Source organism: Mustelus asterias, chromosome 30, assembly GCF_964213995.1.
Source record: "Mustelus asterias chromosome 30, sMusAst1.hap1.1, whole genome shotgun sequence".
Lineage (NCBI taxonomy): Eukaryota > Metazoa > Chordata > Chondrichthyes > Carcharhiniformes > Triakidae > Mustelus > Mustelus asterias.
Window position 1 is genome coordinate 9,807,405 of NC_135830.1, and position 18,030 is coordinate 9,825,434.

Sequence of the window (18,030 nt, forward strand, 5' to 3'; positions counted from 1 at the left end):
AGATGCAAAATACTAATTTAGTACCTCAAATACATCTTCCGGCTCCACACCCAGGTTGTCTAATGGGCACTTGGGTCCTAACATGCATGCAATATATATATATATATATATATATATATGATATATATCATATGTGATTTTTTCTTTCGTTCTAACCTTCTGTGGCAACGCACTGCCTCGATAAGACATTGGGACTCAGTTGATGCAGTTTGATGGACAAGTTGTCTCCATTCTGAACAATGGGGAACAAGCCCCTCCCATTCACTGACAATTTGCCCCTTACAAAGATGGTGATCACCCATCCACACATCACCATCTTTATTGGGGGCAGTCATTAAGATCTCAGGGATCTTTGACCTGCTTGATGCAAATGAGGGAACTGGTGAATTTTCTTTCTGCACTGTAAAGAAGCGGTGATGCGAGTTCCTGACTGATGGGGAAAGATCACAGACAGCAGTTCTTAAAGGGAAATGGCAACCCTGAAAGCACAATCAGCTCTAGATCCAGAATATTAAACTCCAGCCCAGTTAGAGGGGTTGTTAACATCAGCAGAAACAAACCTCAAATGTCAGAATGAATGTGGCTCACTCCTGGATGTGATTAACAGCAGCAGCTACAGCAGAATCCACTCCCTGCATTCACTCATGAAGTCGCTGGTGTGTCACCAGGTGGGAGAAGGTAGTGAATCCCTTCCCACACTGAGCAGTGAATGGTCTCTCCCCAGTGTGAAGTCGCTGATGTGCTTTGAGGCTGGATCAATGTCTGAAGCTCTTTCCACAGTTAATGCAGCTGAACGGCCTCTCCTCAGTGTGAACTCTCTGGTGTGTCACTAGGTTGGATGAATTAATGAATCGCTTCCCACACACGGAGCAGGTGAATGGCCACTCCCTGGTATGAACTCTCCGGTGTAGTTGTAGGTTACACATCTGGACGAATCCCTTCCCACACACAGAGCAAGTGTACGGTCTCTCAGTGTGAACTCACTGGTGTAATGTTCGGCAGGATGATTGAGTAAATTCCTTCCAACACACGGGGCAGTTGAAGGGTCTCTCCCCAGTGTGGGTGCGTCGATGTGTTTCCAGTTTGGATGGGCAAGTGAATGCTTTCCCAGTCCCCACATATCCACAGTTTCTCTGTGGTGTCAGTATCATCATGTCTCTCCATATTGAGTGATCAGTTGAAGCCTCGTCCACACAGAACACATGCACAGATTCACATTGCTGTGAATGGTGTGATGTTTTTACAGGCTGTTCACTGGAAAACTCATTCGGTTGTGTGTGTGTCTCGGTGCTTTTCCAGTCACGCTGAGTCCAGTCATCTTTTCCCCACACTCCACATTCAAAGGCTGATAGTGTTCAGGTGCTTGTGAATTGAGCAACTGTTAAATCTTGGTGTGAAACTTGATTCCATTTTGCTGACTGTAAATCTTCCCCTTCAAATATCCTGCAAAAGGAGTTTACAAAACTACTGACAGTCCAGGATAGAAATTCTGATCAGACAAGTCTAATTTCAAAAGGAACAACTTTTCTGTTCCTGTTGCCCAAAACAGTAAATCTATGTCCCACACACTCTCCCTCCTCCCTGAGTTGAGGGCAGCATGGTGGCAGTGGTTAGCACTGCTGCCTTACAGCACCACAGACCCAAGTTTGATTCCCAGCTTGGGTCACTATCTGTTTGCACATTCTCCCTGTGTCTGCATGGGTTTTCTCCAAGTGCTCTGGTTTCCTCCCACGGTCCAAACAGGTGCAGGTTAGGTGGATTGGCTATGCTAAATTACCCTTCGTGTCAGGGGGACTAGCTAGGGTAAATGCATGGGGTAATGGGGATAGGGCAGACTCGATGGGCTGAATGGCCTCCTTCTGCACTGTCGGATTCTATGAGATCTAAATGAAATGTTGCATATTTTTCATTCATCCCAACAACTAATTTTTCCAGATCACTCCAAGGCCTGTCCTTCCCCATCTCTGGAATCACCTCTAGCATTGCTCCGATTCTGGCTTCCTGCACATTCCCTATTTTAATCACTCCACCATTAGTGACAAGACCTCCAGTGCACAGGGATGACTTCTCAAAGAAGTCCTACAGTGCAGAAGGAAAGCATTTGGCCCATCAAGTCTGCACCAACTCTGAATATTTTACCCCTGATCTAAACTTGTAACCCATGTTTTTACCCCACTAATCCACCTTACCTGTACATCTTTGTACACGAAGGGGCAATATAGCATGGCCAATCCCCCTAAGCGTCACATCTTTGGGCGGTGGGAGGAAACCGGAGCATCCAGAGGAAACCCACACAGTCACAGGGATAACATGCAAACTCCACACAGACAGTGACCCAAGGCTGGAATCGAACCTGGGTCCCTGGAGCTGAGAGGCAGCAGTGCTAACCACCCTGATATTAATGGTGTTTTATCACTAGAAGTTGTTGTTGGCTGTAACCCTCAATTCCGGTTTTCAACAACACAGTTTGTTATGAAATCAATCTGATTTTTTGTGTCCCCTGTGGATTATTCATTTGGTTTCACCCCCAAGAAATATGGTGGCTGCGCATGAGTTGTTCCAAATTACCCTCAGTAAAGATGGCGGATGCGCAGGCGCTTTGCAGTACGTGGAGCCCTATAAAGATGGCGGATATTAACTCGGTCCTGAAGCCTTCGGAAGGCCCAAGGAATTTGCTTTGCAAATTGAGGGACTGTGGCCGACACTGGGTGTTTATAAAGCCTCACCACCCACCCGCCAACTCCATTTATGTTTCCAGTTTTATTTCGGGCTCTGCATCCGCACTCGGTCTTTGTAAACACGTTCCTCTTCGAGTGAAGGGCAAGGCTGGCAGAAGTCGGGAACCCTGGATGACTCGGGATAGTGAGGCCCTGGTCAAGAAGAAGAAAGAGGCACATGACATGCATAGGGAGCTGGGATCAAGTGAATCCCTTGGCGTACAGAGGGTGTAGGAGCAGAGTTAAGAGAAATCAGGAGGGCAAAAAGGGGACTGAGATTGTTTTGGCAGATAAGGCAAAGGAGAATCCAAAGAGCTTCTACAAATACATAAAAGGGTAAAAGAGTAACAAGGGAGAGAGTGGGGCCTCTTAAGGATCAACGAGGTCACCTATGTGTGAGGATCCACAAGAGATGGGTGAGATCCTATATGAATATTTCTCATCAGTATTTATTGTTGAGAAAAACATGGAACTTGGGGAAATAAATAGTGATGTCTTGAGGAGTGTACATATTACAGAGAAGGAGGTGCTGGAGTCTTAAAGCGCATCAAGGTAGATAAATCCCCAGGACCTGATGAAGTGTATCCCAGGACATTGTGCGAGGCTAGGGAGGAAATTGCAGTTCCCCTAGCTGAGATATTTGAATCATCGATAGTCACGGGTGAGGTGCCTGAAGATTGGCAAATGTTGTGCCTTTGTTTAAAAAGGGCTGCAGGGAAAAGCCTGGGAACTACAGGCCAGTGAGCCTCACATCTGTGGTGGGTAAATTGTTGGAAGGTATTTTGATCGACAGGCATTTAGAGACACAGGGACTGATTAGGGACAGTCAGCATAGCTTTGCGAGTGGAAAATCATGTCTCACAAACTTGACTGAGTTTTTTGAAGGGGTAACCAAGAAGGTAGATGAGGGGAGTGCAGTTGATGTTGTCTACATGGACTTTAGCAAGGCCTTTGACAAGGTACCACATGGTAGGTTGTTACACAAGGTTAAATCTCACAGGATCCAGGGGGAGATATCTAAATGGATATAAAATTGGCTTCTTAACAGAAACCAGAGGGTGGTTGTAGTGAATTGTTTTTCAAACTGGAGGCCTGTGATCAGCGGGGTGCCTCAGATCAGTGCTGGGTCCACTGTTATTTGTCATTTATATTAATGATTTGGAGGAGAATATAGGCGGCGTGGTTAGTAAGTTTGCAGATGACACTAAGATTGGTGGCATAGTGGACAGTGGAGAGAGTTATCTCCAATTGCAACAGGATCTTGATCAATTGGACCAGTGGGCTGACAAATGGCAGGTGGAGTTTAATTTGGATAAATGCAAGGTGATGCACCTTGGTAGATCGAACCAGGGCAGGACTTGCTCAGTTCGGGAGAGTTATAGAACAAAGATCGAGGGGTACAGGTTCATAGCTCCTTGAAAGTAGAGTCACAGACAGACAGAGTGGTGAAGGCAGCATTTGGCATGCTTGGTTTCATTGGTCAGAACATTGAATGCAGAAGTTGGCACAATTTGTTGAAGTTGTACAAGACATTGGTAAGACCACATTTGGAATACTGTGTACAGTTCTGGTCACCCTATTATAGGAAGGATAATATTAAACTAGAAAGTGTGCAGAGAAGTTTTACTAGGACGCCACCAGGACTTGGTGTGAATTATAAGGAGAGGCTGGATAGAGGGAGGGGAGGAGAGGGTAGGGAAGGGGAGGCAGGCCCCGGCTCCCCCACTCTCAGGGCACTGAGCTGCACCTGCCACCCCACGGGCAGCACTAACTCCAGGCCCTAGCAGGCAGGAGGGGGTCAAGCAGATCCTTACTCGAAAGGCACATTTCCCCCAGGGCTGTGCAGGGCATCTTGGTGCAGGGGGCCCCACTCTCTCTGGGCCACAGCCTGAGACACTGACCAGTCCTTCCAGACCAACCTAACCTGCTGGCACTGGAGGACCTGCAATTTTCTCCCTAGCCTCCCACTCCTGGGATACACTTCATCAGGTCCTGGGGATTTATCTACCTTGATGCACTTGAAGACTTCCAGCACCTCCTTCTCTGCAGCACTATTTTAACCTCAAACAATGAATATAAAACATTAGCTATGGAGATAAATTAATTTTTAAAAAACTAATTATTGCAAGCTGATCTGCTATGTTAAATTTCTCAAAGTTCTCCTGTGGGACTACAGAGATTTAGAAGCTTTTACATTGTCTCCTCTCTCTCCCCCCTTCCTCAACTCTGGCTGGATTCAATCACAGTCACTGGTTCCTCTCGTTCTGTCTCTTCCTGATGCCTGTGCGGCACGGTAGCACAGTGGTTAGCATTGCTGCTTCACAGCTCCAGGATCCCGGGTTCGATTCCCGGCTCGGGTCACTGTCTGTGTGGAGTTTGCACATTCTCCTCGTGTCTGCGTGGGTTTCCTCCGGGTGCTCCGGTTTCCTTCCACAGTCCAAAGATGTGCAGGTTAGGTTGATTGGCCTGGTTAAAAATTGCCCCTTAGAGTCCTGGGATGCGTAGGTTAGAGGGATTAGCGGGTAAATATGTGGGGGCAGGGCTTGGGTGGGATTGTGGTCGGTGTAGACTCGATGGGCCGAATGGCCTCCTTCTGCACTGTAGGGATTCTATGATTCTGAATATTCATTGTTTTACAGAATGATACAGCACAGATGGAAACCATTCAGCTCAGTATGCCTGGAAGATCTATCCAATAAATTCAATAGCCCTGTTGGCAAAGTCAGAACAATAAGGCCACACTTGGAATAGTGTGTGCAGTTCTGGTCACTATTATAGAAAGGATATTAAACTAGAAAGAGTGCAGAAGAGATTTACTCGGATGCTACCAGGACTAAGAACCATAGAAAGTTACAGCTCAGAAACAGGCCTTTTGGCCCTTCTTGTCTGTGCCGAACCATTTTATGCCTAGTCCCACTGACCTGCATTTGGACCATATCCCTCCACACCCCTCTCATCCATGAACCCGTCCAAGTTTTTCTTAAATGTTAAAAGTGACCCCGCATTTACCACTTTATCCGGCAGCTCATTCCACACTCCCACCACTCTCTGCGTGAAGAAGCCCCCCCTAATATTCCCTTTAAACTTTTCTCCTTTCACCCTTCACCCATGCCCTCTGGTTTTTTTCTCCCCTAGCCTCAGCGGAAAAAGCCTGCTTGCATTCACTCTATCTATACCCATCAAAATCTTATACACCTCTATCAAATCTCCCCTCAATCTTCTACACTCCAGGGAATAAAGTCCCAACCTATTCAATCTCTCTCTGTAACTCAGCTTCTCAAGTCCCGGCAACATCCTTGTGAACCTTCTCTGCACTCTTTCAATCTTATTTACATCCTTCCTGTAACTAGGTGACCAAAACTGTACACAATACTCCAAATTCGGCCTCACCAATGCCTTATACAACCTTACCATAACACTCCAACTTTTATACTCGATACTCCGATTTATAAAGGCCAATGTACCAAAGGCACTCTTTACGACCCTATCCACCTGTGATGTCACTTTTAGGGAACTCTGTACCTGTATTCCCAGATCCCTCTGTTCAACTGCACTCTTCAGAGTCCTACCATTTACCCTGTACGTTCTTCTTTGGCTTGTCCTTCCAAAGTGCAATATCTCACTCTTGTCTGCGTTAAATTCCATTTGCCATTTTTCAGCCCATTTTTCTAGTTGGTCCAAATCCCTCTGCAAGCTTTGAAAACCTTCCTCACTGTCCACTACACCTCCAGTCTTTGTATCATCAGCAAACTTGCTGATCCAATTGACCACATTATCATCCAGATCATTGATATAGATGACAAACAACAATGGACCCAACACCGATCCCTGCGGCACACCACTAGTCACAGGCCTCCACTCAGAGAAGCAATCCTCCACAACCACTCTCTGGCTTCTTCCATTGAGCCAGTGTCTTATCCAATTTACTACCTCCCCATGTATACCCAGCGACTGAACCTTCCTAACTAACCTCCCATGAGGGACCTTGTCAAAGGCCTTGCAAATCCAGGTAGACAACATCCACCGCCTTCCTTCATCCACTTTCCTGGTAACCTCCTCGAAAAACTCTAATAGATTGGTCAAACATGACCTACCACGCACAAAGCCATGTTGACTCTCCCTAATAAGTCTTTGTCTATCCAAATATTTGTAGATCCTATCCCTTATCACACCTTCCAATAACTTGCCCACCACTGACGTCAAACTTACTGGCCGATAATTTCCCGGATTTCTTTTGGAACCTTTTTTAAACATCAGAACAACATGAGCCACCCTCCAATCATCCGGCACCTCCCCCGTGAATACTGACATTTTAAATATGTCTGCCAGGGCTCCTGCAAGTTCAACACTAGCTTCCCTCAAGGTCCGTGGGAATACCCTGTCCGGTCCTGGGGATTTATCCACTCTGATTTGCCTCAAGACAGCAAGCACCTCCTCCCCTTTAATCTGTAAAGGTTCCATGGCCTCCCTACCAGTTTGCCCCATTTCCGTAGACTCCATGCCCGTTTCCTCAGTAAATACAGATGCAAAAAAAACATTTAGTATCTCCCCCATCTCTTTTGGTTCCATACACAGTGTACCACTCTGGTCTTCAAGAGGACCAATTTTATCCCTCACTATCCTTTTGCTCCTAACATACCTATAGAAGCTCTTTGGATTTTCCTTCACTCTGTCTGCCAAAGCAACCTCATGTCTTCTTTTAGCCCTCCTGATTTCCCTCTTGATGGATTGAGTTATAAGGAGGCTGGGACTTTTTTCTCTGGAGCGTAGGAGGCCGAGGGGTGATCTTATAAGGTCTATAAAATAATGAGGGGCACAGAGCAGCAAGATAGTCAATATCTTTTCCCAAAGGTAGGGGAGTCTAAAACTAGAGGGCATAAGTTTAAGGTGAGAGGGGAGAGATTCAAAAGGGTCCAGAGGGGCAATTTTTCCACACAGAGGGTGGTGAGTGTCTGGAACAAGCTGCCAGAGGTAGTAGTAGAGGCGGGTTCAATTTTATCTTTTAAAAAGCATTTAGACAGTTACATGGGTAAGATGGGTACAGAGGGATATGGGCCAAATGCGGGCAATTGGGATCAGCTTCGGGGTTTTAAAAAGTGCAGCCTGGACAAGTTGGGCCGAAGGGCCTGTTTCCAGGCTGTAAACCTCTGACACTATAAAATCCCCATTTAAAACCCGCTCGCTCGAGCTCCTTACCGTCTGCCGCAGGCACTGCGCATGCTCCAGCTCCCAAACCAGGGTGGGGCCGTTAACCTGGGCCTGTTCCCGGGAGGGAGGGAGAAGCCCCGCAGCTGCAAACCAGGGAGCTGACAATGATTCTGAACGGTTTGCGGATCCTCCCCAACCGCCAGCTCCGCTGCTGCGATGTTGACTCCGCCCCCACCAGGTTTTATCTGAGTGTTGGTCCTCCAACCCCGCCCCTCATTCACTCTGATTGGTTGGAGGACTGGCCGCTCCCGCTCGGTCCTCCAGCCCCGCCCCTCATTCACTCCGATTGGTTGGAGGACCAGCCCCTCCCGCTCGGTCCTCCAGCCCCGCCCCTCATTCACTCCGATTGGTTGGAAGAACAGCCGCTCCCGCTCGGTACCCCAGCCCCTCCCCCTCTTCCTATTGGTCTGGAGCTGCCGTCAATCAGTCCCCGGGCATTGTGATGTGGAGCATGCGCAGTGTCATTGCTGTCCTTGGCGCTTGTTTGTCCCGGAGAAGCGGAGTCAGCGTTAGGCGGTGGCTGGGAGGATTTGGAAACACTTTGTGGATCCGCAAACCCTTCAGAATCATTGTCAGCTCCCTGGTTTGCAGCTGCGGGGCTTCTCCCTCCCTCCCTCCCGGGAACAGGCCCAGGTTAACGGCCCCATCCTGGCTCAGCCACTGGAGGATGGTTCACATCAGAGGATGGGGGAGGGGGACAATAAATAAGAGGTTACACTTTGGCCTCAAATCAATGAGGACTCTGATCTCTGGGAAGGAAGGAAACCCTGGGAGGTGGGCGGGGAGGATTCACAAACACCCGCTGGAGGTCCCAACACCTCCAATAAGACCCATTGGTTTTATTGTCAGTCTGCAGACAGGAGCTGGAGAACTGAACCCAGACAGAGGAGAGGGAGGGAGAAAACTGGGAGTGGAGGAAAGAAATGATGCTGAATGCAAGCAGACTTTTTCCGCTGAGGCTAGGGGAGAAAAAAACCAGAGGGCATGGGTTAAGGGTGAAAGGAGAAAAGTTTAAAGGGAATATTAGGGGGGGCTTCTTCACGCAGAGAGTGGTGGGAGTGTGGAATGAGCTGCCGGATAAAGTAAATGTGGGGTCACTTTTAACATTTAAGAAAAACTTGGACGGGTTCATGGATGAGAGGGGTGTGGAGGGATATGGTCCAAGTGCAGGTCAGTGGGACTAGGCATAAAATGGTTCGGCACAGACAAGAAGGGCCAAAAGACCTGTTTCTGAGCTGTAATTTTCTATGGTGAGATGGGTTTGGATTTCAGCCCAGGGAGGAGGGAGAGTGTGTGGGATGGGGATTTACAGATTTGGGGGAACAAGAGAGGAAAAAATATTCCAGAGAAACAAGAATTGTCTTCACAATTTCTATCCTGGACTGGCAGTGATGACTTTTCTAAACTGTTTTACAGGCTATTGGAAATGGAGGATTTACAGACTGCAACCAACTAAACATCATCTCAATATCTCACAGACTCATTCAATTCATCAGGGTCTGAATATCATCGGCCTCTGAATGTGGAAGGAGAAATGTTTCTCTGTTCTCTCTGTGGGAAAAGATTTTAAACATCAGTGTGACTGGAAAAACACCGAGAGACACACACACACACACACAGTGAGAGTGTTCCAGTGAACTGACTGGAAAGTGCTTTAACCAGTTACACAGCCCGGAAAAACATCACACCATTCACAGCGAGGAGAAACTGTACATGTTCTGTATGTGGATGAAACTTCAACTGATCATCCAACCTGGAGAGGCACAAGGACACTGACAACGTGGGGAAACTATGGAAATGTGAGGAATTTGGTAAAGGATTCAAGTATCCATCCCTGTTGGAAAACCATCGACACATTCACACTGAGGAGAAGCCATTCATCTGCTTTGTGCGTGGGAAGGGATTTACTCAGTTGTCCTGTTTCCAGTCACACCAACAAACTCACACTGAGGAGAAGCCATTCAGCTGCACTTCCTGTGGAAAGAGATTCAGGTCTTAATCCAACCTCAAAGCACACCAGCGAGTTCACACCGGGGAGAGACCATTCAGCTGCTCCGAGTGTGGGGAGGGATTCACTCGATCCTCCCATCTGCTGGAACAGCAGCAAACCCACAGCGAGGAGAGGCCGTTCAGCTGCACCAATTGTAGAAAGAGGTCTTCATCCAATCTCATTGCCCACCAGATTCATTCAGGGAAGATACCGTTCACCTGTTCTGTGTGTGGGAAGGAATACACTCACCCATCCAACCTGCTGATGTCCCAGCAAACTCACACAGGGGAGAGGCCATTCACCTGCTCCGTGTGTGGGAAAGGATTCACTCAGCCATCTAACCTGCTGACACCAGCAAATTCATAAGTAACCGCACGGTTGGATTCAGTTATTTTTGCTGTTGTTAATCACATTTAATACGGATAATCTGATAATATTTGGCTTGCTCCTGCTGACATTAACAAACTGGCCGGCTCTTAAATATCTTGGCTATGTCACAGATTTTCAGAGCTGTAAAGTCCCTGTTTGAAAGCACCATCTGTGATGTTTTCCCTTGATTCAAGAACACCGTCTCCTGGAAGTTCACCTCCAATTCTTCACCATCCTGACTTGGAAATATTTTTGACCATCCTTCATGGTCGCTGGCTCAAAATCCGAGAATTTCATCCCAAATAGCATTGTGGATGCACCTACACCCCAGGGACTGCAGCGGTTCAAGAAAGTAGCTCACCACCTCCATTCTTTAGAACCTGAATATCATCAGCTTTTGAATGTGAAAGGAGAAATATTTGTCTGTTGTGTCTGTGGGAAAAGATTTTAAACGTCAGTATGAGTGGAAAAGCACAGACACACACACACACTCGAGTGACAGTGTTCCACTGAAGTGACTGTGGAACGAGCTTTAACCAGTTACACAGTCTGAAAAAAATCACACCATTCACAGCGGGGAGAAACCGTACACAGGTTCTGTGTGTGGACAAGTCTTCAACTGATTGTCCAACTGGAGAGACACCAAGGACACCGGCACCATGGAGAAACTGTGGAAATGTGGGGATTGTGGGAAACGATACAGTTACCCTTCTGAACTGGAAATGCATCGACGCGCTCACACTGGGGAGAGGCCGTTCACCTGCTCCACCTGTGGGAAGGGATTCACTCAGTCATCCAGCCTGCTGACACACCAGTATGTTCACACTGATCAGACTCCTTTCAAATGTTCTGACTGTGAGAAGACATTTAAAAGCAAAAAGTATCTGCTGAGGCACCAACACATTCACAGTGAGGAGAAGCCGTTCACCCGCTCCTTGTGTGGGAAGCGATTCACTGCTACATCCAACCTGCAGAAACACCAGCGAGTTCACACTGACAAGAGACCCTTTAAATGTCCAGACTGCGGGAAGTGCTTTAAAACCTCCGGTGAAGTGACGTGTCATCAACGTGTTCACACTGACGAGAGATCATTCAGATGCTCTCACTGTGGGACTGGCTTCAGGCGATCATCTGAACTCACTGTACACCAGCGAATTCACACTGGAGAGAGACCGTACAGCTGCTCTGTGTGTGGGAAGAGCTTCATTCAGTCATACCACCTGCTGAAACACCGGCAAATTCACTCCGATATAAAACCTTTTCAATGTTTTGACTGTGAGCAGAGCTTTAAAAGCAGCAATGGTCTCATGATGCATCAACGAGTTCACACTGGGGAGAGGCCGTTCACCGGCTGTGTGTGGGGGAAGGGATTCACTCAGTCATCCAGCCTACTGAAACATCAGCAAATTCACTCTGATATAAAACATTCTAAATGTTTTGATTACGAGCAGAATTTTAAAAGCTGCAGTGGTCTAATGATACACCAGCAAGTTCATACAGGGGAGAAACTGTTCACCTGTTCCGAGTGCGGGAGTAGATCCACTGACTTACAGCAAATGCTGAGACACCAGCAACTTCACGAGTGTCTGTCAGGGTTGGATTCAGCTGCTTTTGCTGCTGTTAATCATATTGAGGACTAAATGTATGGGTTAATCCTAAGGTGTGTACGAAATGTGTTCCAGCCACTCTCTTCCACAGTTCAGAGCTCCGAGACATGGAACAGAAGCTCCTTTACAACTGGATTTAGAGTCAGGAAAAACAACGGTGAATGCTGGAAACTAAGATTTTAGTCCGGGAGTCAGAGATTACCCAAAAAGGGGGTCGGTGTCATTGGTGATTTTGAAACATTTTGTTCAGAAGCAACAGTGATGAAAGCTTCGGGTTTTTGTGCCCAGATCACCAACAACCTGTCCAGGTCCCTCCAAACTGACGCGACAGTTAAGAAAGCCCACCAACGCCTCTACTTTCTCAGGAGGCTAAGGAAATTCGGCATGTCTGCTACGACTCTCACCAACATTTACAGCTGCACCATAGAAAGCATCCTCTGAGAATGTATTACAGCTTGATATGGCTCCTGCTCTGACCAAGACTGCAATAAACTACAAAGGGTTGTGTCTGAAACCCAGTCTATCACGCAAACCAGCCTCCCATCCATTGACTCTGTCTACACTTCCCTCTGCCTCAGCAAAGCAGCCGGCATAATCAAGGACCCCACACACCCCAGACATACTCTTTTCCTCCTTCAGTCAGGGAAAAAATACAAAAATCTGAGGTCACCTACCAACCAACTCAAGAGCAGCTTCTTCCCTGCTGCCCTAACTTATATTAAGTTGACGTTTCTCTGCACCCGAGCTATGGTTGTAAGACTACATTTGGTACCTTCTCTTTTCCTTCTCTATTAACGTCACGCTTTGTCTGTATAGCGCAAGAAAAAGTACTTTTCACTGTTTACTAATACATGTGACAGTAATGAATCAATTTTTTTTAAAATGGTACATCAGTTAAATAGGCAGACAAGACAAATGACCCATAACAAGTGAGAACAGTTTACTGATCCCGGATCAGCGGGATGCTGAGCTCTGTGTTTGGAGGTGACAGTCTCCCCGGAATGGTTTCCTGGTCCCGGATCAGACACTCGGACGGATGAAGCTGATCTCTGCAGCTGGAGATGACGGTCTCTTCGGATCTCACTCCTCTGGATCCAGTCAAAGTGTTTGGTGTCTGTCTGAATCCAGCACGGATCACTTTGAAAATCTCTTTCCTATCTAAAGTGATTTTCCCTCTCGAGCCTGTTTAACCTTCACTCAGACATTTGGTTAAAGTCCAGGTCATAAGATCCAACCTTATCCGGTTTAGAAATGTCTTGTGTCAGGGTTTATGACAGAGACATGTCCTGGATAGAGAGAACAAGTCTGTCCTGTGTTTGTCACCCAGCAAGCTGCTATGGAAGCTTTCTTCATAAGAGAGTGAGCTGTTTCTATTAATCTTCAATACATTTCTTGACATTTTATGAAGACTTTATTAGATGGTGATGTTTTACAAAACAAGCCCTGAAATCAGAGATTGGTGTAAAACTGCAATCTGTTCCTGACTGAAAGTGAAGTTTCCAGTCTGAAAATGTCTTTGATTTGAAGTTTCCGAGTGTTTATGTGATATTCCTGAGTTTTCCCAGGTAAGGCAGTGGCAACAACAACTGGCATTGACCCATTAACAGATTAAAATGACCGAGACTTCCCAGAGGCTCGGAAAGGTCAGGAGAGGGATGATGGAGAAATTGTCATTCACCAAAGGCGTGGGAAGTTTGTCAAAATATTAATTTCCTTTTTAACTCATAATAAATCCAATGTACTGTTTGGAACCACATTCAGGGTTAGGGTGAGGTATTAGTTAAGGTGAGATATTAGGTAGGGTGAGGTGTTGTTTCGAGTGAGTTGTTGGTTCGAGTGAGGTGTTGGTTCGAGTGAGGTGTTGGTTCGAGTGAGGTGTTGGTTCGAGTGAGGTGTTGGGTCGAGTGAGGTGTTGGTTCGAGTGAAGTGTTAGGGTTCGGCTTTGGGGTGTAGGTTGGGATCTTGCTGTTTGGAGCTGATCATGCAGATAAAGATTGGGATCTTGCTGTGTCTGTGTGTGATTCCAGTAAGGTTTATATTGTCTGTTTTAGGACCATATTCTTGTTTCCCAAACGTTAAGTAACAGATATTTGTTTGTGGGGTTGTTTGATTTGGAACAGTATACTTAGCTGTTAAGGTTTATACAATATCACGGTTTTTCTTTTTTTGTAATTGATAAAAATTATGCTAATTTTCTTATTATATGTTAATTGTGTTCTTAAATAAGATTTGACATTGTTTATAATGGGATTGTGAAAATCACATTGTGTTGTTCCCATGTGATTCTGTGGTTTCTGAGAGCAGGTCTTCCTGTGTTCGGATATTCTGTTGGTTTCAGGATGTTTCAGTGTTTACATGTCCGACAATTTCCTTCAATTCAATGTTGTTTTTCATCAGTCCCTGATGTGGAAATCAAATTATGGCTTCAACCCTCAGTAAATGGGTGCACTATGTTTGTGTGTGTGTGGCTGTGTGAGAGTGTCAGGTTGTGTGTGTCGTTGTGGGGGGTTGTCTGTCCCTATCTCTCTCTGTCTGTGTTGGTTTGAAGGAACCTTCGCTAACTGGTGTCTGTTGTTTTCTTCATAGAATCCCTACAGTACAGGAGGAGGCCATTTGGCCCATCGAGCCTGCACTGACAACAATCCCACCCTATCCCCGTAACCCCACATCTATTTACCCTGCCAATCTCCCTGAAATTAGGGTTGATTTAGCATGGCCCCAACCAACCTAACCAGCACACATTTGGACTGTGAGAGGAAACCGGAGCACCCGGAAGAAACACACACAGACACAGGGAGAATGCACAAACTTCACACAGGCAGTGATTCAAGCCGGGAATCGAACCTGGGTCCCCGGCGCTGTGAGGCAGCAGTGCTAACCACTGTGCCACCATGCTGCCCTTGTGTTAGTATGTCTTGTGTTAGTTTAAACACTGCAGTTTGGAGAGGAAAGGGAGGCTGGAGATGGGGAGTAGATTGTAACGAAGTGGGGTCAAGGCTTTGTTTTTTGACAAGGGTGTACTGGTGGCAAATTCGAAAGAGGGACAGTACCTGAGAGAATCGTTGACAATGTCCGTGGACACAGGGAAGTAGGAGATCAGTAGTTTAGTGGGAATAGGGTCGATGGAGCAGGAGGTGGGGCTCATGGGCAAAATGAGCCCGAAGAGGCCCAATGGAAGAGAAACTAGAGAAAGATGTGGGTTCAGGCCTCAGGAAAGGGTGAAACTTAGAGAGAGTTTGGCCTTGTGGAAGGGAGGGAATCAGCAGAGGCAGCTGATCAGATTGTCTCAATCAAAGAACAAAGAACAATACAGCACAGGAACAGGCCCTTCGGCCCTCCAAGCCCGTGCCGCCCCCTGGTCCAAACTAGACCATTCTTTTGTATCCCTCCATTCCCACTCCGTTCATATGGCTGTCTAGATAAGTCTTAAACGTTCCCAGTGTGTCCGCCTCCACCACCTTGCCTGGCAGCGCATTCCAGGCCCCCACCACCCTCTGTGTAAAATATGTCCTTCTGATATCTGTGTTAAACCTCCCCCGCTTCACCTTGAACCTATGACCCCTCGTGAACGTCACCACCGACCTGGGGAAAAGCTTCCCACCGTTCACCCTATCTATGCCTTTCATAATTTTATACACCTCTATTAAGTATCCCCTCATCCTCCGTCTTTCCAGGGAGAACAACCCCAGTTTACCCAATCTCTCCTCATAACTAAGCCCCTCCATACCAGGCAACATCCTGGTAAACCTCCTCTGTACTCTCTCCAAAGCCTCCACGTCCTTCTGGTAGTGTGGCGACCAGAACTGGATGCAGTATTCCAAATGCGGCCGAACCAACGTTCCATAGATCTGCAACATCAGACCCCAACTTTTATACTCTATGCCCCGTCCTATAAAGGCAAGCATGCCATATGCCTTCTTCACCACCTTCTCCACCTGTGACGTCACCTTCAAGGATCTGTGGACTTGCACACCCAGGTCCCTCTGCGTATCTACACCCTTTATGGTTCTGCCATTTATCATATAGCTCCTCCCTATTATTTCTACCAAAATGCATCACTTCGCATTTATCAGGATTGAACTCCATCTGCCATTTCTTTGCCCAAATTTCCAGTCTATCTATATCCTTCTGTAGCTTCTGACAATGCTCCTCACTATCTGCAAGTCCTGCCAATTTTGTGTCGCCCGCAAACTTACTGATCACCCCAGTTACACCTTCTTCCAGATCGTTTATATAAATCACAAATCTTAGTGATAAAGAAGCTCCATGAAATCCTCATACTCCACCTGTCTGCGTGGGTTTCCCCGGGTGATCTAGTTTCCTCCCACAGTTCAAAGATGTGTGGGTTAAATTGATTGGCCATGTTAAATTGCCTCTTAGTGTCCAAAATGTGTATCTTAGAGGGATTAGCCATGGTAGACTTGCGGGGTTATGGGTATTGGGCAGGGGTGGGTGTGGACTTGGGTAAGAAGCTCTTTTGGACAGTTGGTGCAGACTCCATGGGCCAAATGGCCTCCTTCTGCACTGTAGGGATTCTTACACATGTTCTAACAGTCTAACTTGTTGGAGATGAGGATTGAGGAGACAGGGGAGTGGGAGAGCCCTTCAAAAGGATCTGAATTGCGTGAGAGATATCGAAAAGATTCAACACCATACGTATATTCAACACAAAACTGATTTATTTGACTTTTAGTGAGAATATTAGCCCCTGTAAGTGGCTGGGGTTTATTACCAGTGTAAACAGACCCTAATGAACATGGTTCAGTCCTGAATGTCACTGACAGCAAAGTTCAATCACTATAGTTACTTGTGAAGTCTCTGGTGTCTGAGCAGGTGCGATGAAGTCATGAATCTCTTCCCACATTCAGAGCAGGTGAATGGTCTCTCCCCGGTGTGAATTCTCTGGTGTGCAGTGAGTTGAGAAGATTGCCTGAACCCAGTCCCACAGTGAGAGCACCTGAACGGTCTCTCCTCAGTGTGAGCACGTTGATGGAACATCAGTTCCCCAGAACTTTTATAGCACTTCCCACAGTCTCGGCATTTAAAAGGTCTCTCGTCAGTGTGAACTCGCTGGTGTGTCAGCAGAATGGTTGATGTAGTAAATCCCTTCCCACACTCAGAGCAGGTGAATGGCCTCACCGCAGAGTGAACTCTCTGGTGTTTCAGCAGGCCAGATGACTGAGTGAATCCTTTCCCACACACAGAGCAGGTAAACAGCCTTTCCCCAGAGTGGATTCGCTGGTGTTTCAGCAGGTCTGATGACTGGGTGAATCCCTTTCCACAGTTGGAGCAGGTGAACGGTCTCTCCCCAGTGTGAACTCGCTGATGTACAATGAGTTGAGATGATCGTCTGAACCCAGTCCCACAGTGAGAGCACATGAACGGTTTCTCATCAGTGTGGAGACGTTGATGGGACATCAGTACTCCAGAACTTTTAAAACACCTCCCACAGGCTGGACATTTAAAAGGTCTTTCGTCACTGTGAACTCGCTGGTGACTCAACAGTTCGGCTGAAATACTGAATCCTTTCCCACACTCGGAGCAGGTGAATGGTCTTTCACTGGAGTGAACTCGCTGGTGTTTGGAAAGGTCGGATGACTGAATGAATCCCTTCCCACACACACAACAGGTGAAAGGCCTCTCCCCAGTGTGGCTGTGCCGATGCGTTTCCAGCTTGGACGGGGAAATGAATCCTTTCCCACAGTCCTCACATTTCCATGGTTTCTCCTTAGTTTGACTGCACTTGTGGTTTGACAGCGAGGTGATTCGCTGAAGCCTTGTGCACACACATAACATGTGTACGGCTTCTCTCCACTGTGAACGGTGCTTTTTCCTTCCATGTTTAAAATCTGATGATATTCAGTTCAGAATAAATTGAGTGACTCTGTCCAATACTGATGTTATCTTTTGTTCGAGCTTCTGGACTGCAATTCCCCTGTGAAATTGATTTAAAGCACAAAAAAGGGAGTGAGAGAAAACCATTAAAACACAAAGGCAGATTGTGAAATTGAGCTGAATGAATCTGGTAATGTGTGGGTCCGGTTCTCGGAAAAAGTGACCATGAAAACTGCTGGTGGTTGAGGCAGAGTCCTTGAATAAGTTTAAGGAAGAACTGGATAGATTCTTGATAAGCAAGGGG

General features: G+C 46.8%; 2 protein-coding genes across 2 annotated transcripts in view; both read right to left on the reverse strand.

The window, feature by feature from the left end:
- LOC144481017 (uncharacterized) overlaps window positions 1-18,030 on the reverse strand; it is a 192,388-nt gene that overhangs the window by 85,538 nt on the left and 88,820 nt on the right. The gene's annotated exons all lie outside the window — the stretch shown is intronic.
- Window positions 639-18,030, reverse strand: part of LOC144480743 (uncharacterized) — a 97,932-nt gene continuing 80,540 nt past the window's right edge. Inside the window, 2 exon segments of the mRNA XM_078200324.1 lie at window positions 639-961; window positions 16,772-17,618. Of these exon segments, the coding sequence (XP_078056450.1) occupies window positions 639-961; window positions 16,772-17,618 (1,170 nt within the window).